Genomic DNA, 8,276 nt, shown 5'->3' with positions numbered 1-8,276 from the left:
TCACAAAAGGTTGAGTATTGTATGAGACCATTATTATAAAAAGTCACAAAAAGCATTTCACACTAAAAGAAACATGGTCCCAGGAGTGGGAAGGGAGAAAAGTCACTGGCCTAGAGGGTTACACTGTTAGCTTTTGACAAGGTGGAAGGTAATATAAGGAGGGAGGCAAAACAGCTATGGAAGCAGGGTAATACATTAGTTTGCAAAAGTGAAAGGCAAGCAGTGGCACACACAACCCTGCAACAGTGGTGACTAGAGTTTGGATAGACATACAGAGAGCACATGGGACATAGTGGGAGTATACCCCGAGTATACCTATGGATACACAGGGGCTTGACAGATTATACTTGTACATGTGTATTAATCCATTTCATTATATCCATGAATGTGGTGGAGCATATAAAGGCAACGTTATGAAAACACAAACACCTTGAGAGAGTAAGTCATTGGGCTGGAGGATCAAGACCACAGTCTTGGGGATCACCAATGTGAAGTGACATGTAGTTCACAAACACAATGTTCTACATCCTAGAAGTAACTTGTGTTTTAAAAGTTTTAAGAGCAGCCATCTAAGTCACACCTATGGGTCTCACATCATCTAGAGGAAAGGAGTGATGAAAACCAAAATATAATAAGGAAACAAGGAGCCCAACAGACTGTGCACCATGCAGACCCCAGTCTCCATACCGTGCGGCCAGAACCAGATGGTGCCTGGCTACCACTACCAACTGCTCTGAAAGGATCATACCAGAAGGTCTGGATGGAGTGGGAGAAAAATGTGGAACAAAATCCAGACTCATAGCAGAGGCCCTGCTTGCTGGTCCAATAGACAGGTGGGAACCGCAAGGCTAGCCCTTAATCACCTTTCTGGTTACACAGAGCTCACTTCCATGTTAAAATAATCAACCATTTGTATTTGCAATTGCCTCATGCATGTGAAAGTTAGACAATGAGTTGACACAGCACCTAACAACATAAGGTTTGTCATTTATTTAGAAACAAAGTTTACAAAGGGGGTTTCCTCCCACCTTGAGAAGAAAACTAGTGTCACATTTAGATTGGTATATAGCTAAGGTTTTTTTCGGTGGGGGGTGGGGAGCAGAGATTTAAATATTGCGTATATTAATTAAAAAATATAAAGTCACCACAAAATAACAAAAATTTCCAACATCCTACTACCCTTTTTACCTCTCCCCACCTGCCCACCTGAGTCAGAAATGTACCTTCTTACTCAAAAAGTTTATAAACATCGTGGCCCCAAGGTTTAGTGGGGAAGATTACAGAAAATAAAAGAACATATCCATAAGCAGCAGAATCCCAGTGAGGCTTCTAAGAGGTCAGGCTCAGTCAAACTCTTCAGTGCAAGAGTAAGTCCCTCCCCTTCCTCCTGCTCACCATAGTCTTCTTAGGGCATTAACCACCCAGGAAAAGGCAAGGTCCAATCACATGTCAACAAGTGGTACCATTTATTTATGCAAAGAAAATGCTCAATGGTGTTTCATCCTGTGTTTAACCCATCCACACTCATCCTCCACTCCCAACTACCAGATCTTTCCCTGTATGTCATTTCAAGGTCCTTTTCAACCAAACCCTCATAAAGATCATCAGAATTGGTGCCTGATAACTTGATTACCTTCTGAGTCCTGGGTAAAGAGCAAATTAGGCTGCAGGTTGATCGGAGTGGGCCCGTCCTGGCACTGAGCTGGAGGGCTGTGCGAGTCCCAGTCATTGGTTATGTCTTGGAAAGGAGCTCTAGGGCTGTGGGCAATGACCCGCTGGCCCTGTGAATCCTCAGTGAAAAGCTGGCTCCAGGACACCTTGTCTCTTCTTTCACTGTCCCGAGAGAACACAGGGACAAGACAAGGGCTTTGCTTCACCGACATTGTGTTTTTTCCACTCCAGGAATCCCTGTAAGTTTGAAGGGCAGGGAACTGCCTACTCTCTTTAGTGGACACCTTCCTTTGCAATTTAATCTTGTCCACAGGTTGACAGCATTTGCCCACAGGCAGTTTCACACGTCTCTCGGCATCCAGATAGCTCTTTTCCTTAGATCCATGAAGCCATTCCATGCCCTCAGAAGACTCTCCCTTCCCCTTCTTTTGGTCCTTCAAACTAGAACATTTCAAGTCTTGGGGGCAAGAAATTTTCAGTGAGGTTTTACTCCCTCCACCACAGACTGGGGTGTGAGGCAAAGGCAGCGCACTCAAATATGTGCTTTCCACTATTTGATGGCCAGATGTCTCCTGGAGGGACTGAGGAGAAAGTCTACTGTCCTGGATGTCTACAGGGGTCGAGTTGGCTAAAGGGAATGCCACACAATCACCCTGAAAACTCTGGAGAAAATACTCTAGCTGGGCTGCATCTTTCTTAGACTCTTTGCTGGTCTGACTTTCTCTGTAAGTCGAAACACTTGTCTGGTCACCATCACTGGGCTTTCCTAGTAAAAGAAAAAGTGAACCATTATGATTTACAGGAATTTTTGGTTGTTTTTTTCTGAAATAAGAATCAGTTACTACCTATTGAGGTCTTAAGATAACTTCTAATGGCTCTTCTTGTTTTCAGTATCAATTCCCCCCCAAGTTCCCTACTTGAATACTTGGATGCTTCCCTTGACTGCCTAATAAAGTCCCACATGCCATACAATCAGACTACAACCTAGTCTTCCAGCTGGATTTCGTATCTGGGGTTTGTTTAACTTGGGGTAGTACCATCAGTTTTGCTTTTGTCTTTTTATTTAATGTGGCATCTGTAACACAATGGTCCTGACCAATTATCTACTGGATATTGTCCTTTGAGTATGCACAATCTACACAAGTTTAAGGTCTCAACGACCACATTAACTCTGAGAAACTTCCCAGTAACAGGACAAACATTTCTAGGGATTAGGAGTGGAGATATATTAAGGATGGCAGGTCAGCCAGTAGGGAGAACAAGCAACAAGATGGCTTTGACACAGTGGCTGCAACTGCATAGAACAATTGTGAGGCTGATGCAGGACCAGGCAATATCCTGTTTCCTTCTGATGTGCACAGGCTGCTACTGGTTTGAAAGTGACTCAATGGCACCTAACAACAGGAGGGACAATATGAAGCAGCAGCCACAGTTGATTCTCAATTAGCCTTATAAAGAGATGCAATGAACGACATGATGGGTCAACTCCCCAATTCACTCAACCCCCAAGTGCATGTGTCCTCACTGCTCTGTCAGAGAATACAAATATTCAAATCAGAATAAGCAGAACAGAATCAGCTATGTGAACAAAAGCACAGATAAAAAAGCTTCAAAATGTTCATGGAAAAATGAAAAGATGAAAATTTCCACAAACTTTTTGAAGCTCTCTCATAATGCTTTTTGAAAGGAGGTGATTTTTTATTTTATATACCCTCTTCCAATAGGTCACCACCACTTCTCATAAATGTTCCCATGGGAAAATGACTTTTTTTTGCTGCATGGATAATGAAGCACTCCAGTGGGTCACCATACCTGGCTGCAAAGTGAAAAAGGAAGTGATGCTGGTCTGCCGAATGCCTGCAGGTGGAGCACTTCTTTGAGTACAAGAAATCCTAGTCTGTCTTTCTCCTGGAAACAGTGTTAACATTTTGGTGCCTGGTTTGATTAGCTGTGTCTAAGAAAGGGGAGAGAAAGAGTAGAGCCTATTGATATCAAACCAGCACCCAGACAGGAGACCCAATAAACAAACATCTGACCACTTGGAGCACACTGGGCCATCTGGACGCCACTCAGAGCCTGTCTTTCAGGTTAAGTTAGTGCTCCACGGCATCACCTCCCGCCATTTTCCTGCCACTCAGGTGCTGCTGGTTTTTCTCAGGAATCACATATTCCATATAATAACCCTTATTTTTTTGCTTATCCGTGGAAGTCAGCCAGCAGGATTTGTAAAAGACACTGCATTCCAACTCTCACCATCATACTTAGAGATAACAAATCTTTCTACATAAGCCGGACTTGATTTATTTTCAGTAGTTTTCAAACAGTTACACAGTGGTAAAGCCACACAAGTTGAGTTCAAATCAATCCCAATTCTGCCATTGCCAATTAGCTGAGTGATCCTCTGCAAACTGCTTTATCTGCTGCCTCATTCTCATGTGCTCGGTGGGACAATAGTGATACCTGTACCACAAGGCAGTAAGGAGAATTTAGCAGATACACATCAGAGATTATACAGCTCGTGTCTAGTAAGGCAGTTTTTGGTAAGAAGAGGCACTATCAAATAGCACCAATGTCTCTTATCTGAGGTTCCTTTATCCTTTATGGTGTAGAACTAGAAGACAGACATAGAATGGGTTTGGAAATACAAGGGAATATAAAAAAAATTATGGAAAAAAAATAGAATTAAAAGACTGGAGTTATGCTGCCACAAACCAAAGGATCCAGGGACTACCAGAATCTGTAAAAAACAAGGAATCTCCTCTAGATGCTTTGGAGGGATACTGTCCTTGATTTTGGACTTCTGGCCTCCAGACTTATGAGAACAAAATTTAATTTTTTTAAATTTTCCAGATTAACATAATGTGACTATATTTTGTTATGAGAACAAAATTTAATTAAAAAAAATTCCACATTAACATAGTGAGTAAATTGGATCACTAAAATTGGGGGAGATAAAGGTATGAAGTGGTTGGCTTACAAACTTTCATAGGTAGGGGAAAAAAATTCACAGGATTATAGGGTTAAGGTATAGGTGTTAATTGCAATTGTGAAGCTAAGAATTATATACAGGTGCCAGGTTGGCAAGGGGTGGATTGAGTTAGTTAATTGTGCCAGCCTGGCCGATAATCACATGTGGGGCTAACTGAAAGGCAGAGGGATAAATGGGTGGTGAGCCTCGCCTTTCTAGTTCTCGGGTCTCTTGTTTTCTGATGGTTGCACCAGGGCGCAGCTGCCTTAGCAGTTCCCTGATTCAGCTTGCAAGATTGACTTCCTACAAGACATCCCCAAGGAGAAGCCACATGGACCTATCCCGATGCAGCCCTGGGTGCTGGAGCAGCCGTGTGGAGACCCCTGCTAGTGCTGAGATGCTTGTTCGTTCACTGACTCAGCTTTCCTCCTGCAGTCGGCATCATTGCCTCTGTTTTGTGAGGTGGAGGCCTTTGTGGACTGGTGTTGGGTTAATGTTGGACTTGTGGGCTTGGGCAGCATTGGGTTGGGATGTTTTCGTGATGCACATTTTCTTTACATAAAACTCTCTTATCCATATGTTGCTGTGGATTTGTTTATCCAAAGTACCTAGACTAATACAGTGAGTCTATATAGTTCATAAAGCAATAAAGAACAGTTAAGAGTCTGAACTGACTTGATGGCAGTGAGTGTTTCCGTTAAAGCAAAATAAGAAACAAAAAATGAAAACTTTCCACAAACTAAAGCCCCTCATATAACCTCACCTTTATTTAGTGTAATTGTTTTTATTTCCATTTGTTCATTATGTAAGGCCTGATTGTGAGAGAGAGTGAGAGAGTCAATCCTGCAAGGTGCCAAGTTCATTTCTGACTCAGTGAACCATGTGACAGAGTAGAACTACCCCATATTACCAAGTCTTCTCCTCCAGGTGGTTAGTAACTAAGCACTTAACTGTACGTGCCACCAGGGCTCCTTGAGAAGCAAGGAAATAGGATTAAATTCAACCTTTAGAATGAAAAACTCTGACTACCAAACAAACGAGAAATGGGATTTGCCAATATTCATGCAGGAAGTTGGAGGTTGGCCTGAAATTTGAATTCATATTAATGCTAGCCCAAAATGAACCTTATTTCATTTTTCTACTTGGAAATTAAGCTGTACTTCAAGTAGTTAAAAGAAGAAATAAATCTTGGATAAAACACACACAAATAGAAAAATTCACACACTTCAATTTCTAGTGGTACTGTATAGAATTTTCCTTTCCACTGTAAACCACAGGAAAAGTGAACAAAAGATGAGAGTAGGTACCAAAAAATAGTACTACAAAATCATAGACACCTTTATTAAACAAAAATATCAAGATGTGAACACATGTTTCCACACATACTCTCCATCTAGGTCTATAAGCTTCTAGGGGTGATGTTTCTATCTCTCACCCTTCCCTGTAGAATTCTGTGCTCGTCCACATGCAGCACATTAAAATGGCATTTTGGCATATTTGAAGGACTCAAATCGTGTTCCTTTTAAAGGCTGAGTTTGGGGAAACAAAAGGAAACGTGAATAGGAAGACTAGGGGCTATCAAGTGGAGTTAAGGTTTCCCAACAAAATTCAAGCTACCCTCGAAAAATGAGCAGGTACACTGTGATAATGGGGGACAAAATCCTCAGCACAACTTTCCTGGCCATTTTCTCACCAACATACTTTTCAATTTTCTTAAAACTTCTTCATAGTGAGTCCCTGTGATTATCCTCCATCCTTTGATTAAAATCTACCAAGAGTTCCCCTTTGGAATTCCAAAAAAGCAGTCACCGTAACTTCCTGGGCTGACTTCTCTGCTGTGAATCGAGCTGGCCCAGCAGATCCCTTAAGTTAATGTTTTGATTAGACCTTGATTTGAATGCAGGAATCCCTGGTGACATAGTCAGTTACACACTGGAACTGCTAACCACAGGGTCAGCAGTTTGAAACCACCAGCCATACAACAGGAAGAAGATGAGGCTTTCTAAACCCATGAAGATTTACAGTCCCAGAAATTCAAAGGGGCATTTGTGAGTTTTATTTGACAGAATCCTAAGACTAAAGACACGTATATTCTAACAGAACTTGTCTGCAACCAACTATGAATCAGAGGCACGTTTAAGCATGGCTTGTTTAGAATGAGCCCATGCATATAGAAACTGGAACCCTAGTAGCGATTCTTTCTGACTTACCCTAGTACATAAAACAACTTGTTTTACACAGTAGACAACAGGTCATGGAGGACTTAGATGCCTGAGGGAAGGAAAACAAATAAGGCAAGCTCTTCAATCTTTCCAGCTTTTTCCTGGAATCACTCTACATCCAGGCAGAGCACAGCAGTCCTGATAAATTAAGGAATTTGGGAAGATATTCCTGAAACTGCAGGGAAGACAATGACTTTGGAAATCTGTATAAGGGATCCCTTTGGTCCATAGCTCTAAGTGAAATTCGATGAAGTCAGACTAAGACATAATAGGGAATTTAACTGCACACTAGCTGAAAAACTCCCAAGGTTCACACAAGGCTGGAAGCTATCCAACTTCTCACTAGTCCAAGTAGATTCCACTAGTCAGTTCATCTCTCAAAAAAACTCAGTCCATAATATATCCAATATCTTTGCCCATATCACAATACAAAAGCATTAGTTCTTTGGTCTTCCTTACTCATTGTCAATCTTTTATATGCATTTGAAGTGACTGAAAATACCATCACTTGGGTCAGGTGTATCTTAGTTCTCAAAATGACAGCTTTACTTTTCAATACTCAAGAGATCGTTTGCAACCTATTTGCCCAATTCAACAAGCTGGTTGATTTCCTGACTATTGCTTCAATGGGCATTCATTGCAGATCCAAGTAAAGTTTATTAATCTTTGATCACTTTAATGATATTTTCTGCTTATCATGATGTTACTTATTGGCTGAGTTATGAAGATTGTTTTCTTTATGTTGAGGAGCACTGAAATCTGCAGCCTGTGATCTTCATCAGCAAGTGCTTCAAGTCCTCTCTCAGCAAGCAAGGTTGCTTCTCTGCATCTCACAGGTTGTTAAGCAGTCTTCCTGTAACCCCAGTGTCACATTCTTCAAATAGTCCAACTTCTGAGATTATTTGTGCACCAAACAGAATGCATATGCATATGAAAGGATACAGCCCTGACACATACTTTTTCTGATTTTAAACAGTGCAGGATCCTCTTGTTTAAACAACTGCCTCTCGGTTTATGTACAGGTTCTGTATGAGCACAATTAAGTGTTCTGGAATTCTCGCTCCTCACAATGTTACAGTTGATTGTCTTCGCATAGTCAACAAAACACAAGTAAACATCTTTCTGGTGTTCTCTGCTTTCAAGCAAGGCCCGTTTGACATTCGCAGTGATATTTCCTCAGTCTACGTTCTCCTCTGAATCAACTTGACTTTCTGGTAGTTTCCCATCACCCTTTAAAAAGCCACCATTTTAAATCTTCTGCTCATTTTGTTTATTTCATCATTTCTTTTTTCACTTTAGCTCCTCTATGTTTTAGAGCAAGTTTAAGAATCTCTTCTGACATTCATGTTGGTATTTTCTTGATTTTTTTTAATGACCTTTTTGAGTTTTTCCTGTATGATGTCCTTGATATCATC

The 8,276-nt window shown here is 41.2% G+C and overlaps 1 protein-coding gene across 1 annotated transcript; it reads right to left on the bottom strand.

Moving 5' to 3' along the window:
* Positions 1-967: 967 nt before the first annotated feature.
* On the bottom strand, positions 968-6,858 carry LOC101654608 (aurora kinase A and ninein interacting protein). The gene is made up of 3 exons (XM_013005397.3): positions 6,850-6,858; positions 3,484-3,625; positions 968-2,437 (listed from the first exon to the last, which is right to left on the bottom strand). Exons 2-3 carry the CDS (start codon positions 3,596-3,598, stop codon positions 1,605-1,607), a joined length of 948 nt encoding a protein of 315 aa, XP_012860851.1. The 5' UTR covers positions 3,599-3,625; positions 6,850-6,858; the 3' UTR covers positions 968-1,604.
* Between the last annotated feature and the right edge of the window lie 1,418 nt (positions 6,859-8,276).

The sequence above is a fragment of the Echinops telfairi genome, unplaced genomic scaffold (genome assembly GCF_000313985.2).
Source record: "Echinops telfairi isolate 266 unplaced genomic scaffold, ASM31398v2 ScPeMD7_7457;HRSCAF=8495, whole genome shotgun sequence".
Lineage (NCBI taxonomy): Eukaryota > Metazoa > Chordata > Mammalia > Afrosoricida > Tenrecidae > Echinops > Echinops telfairi.
The sequence above is the reverse complement of the archived record's forward strand: the minus strand, read 5'-3'. Positions and strand labels throughout refer to the sequence as shown.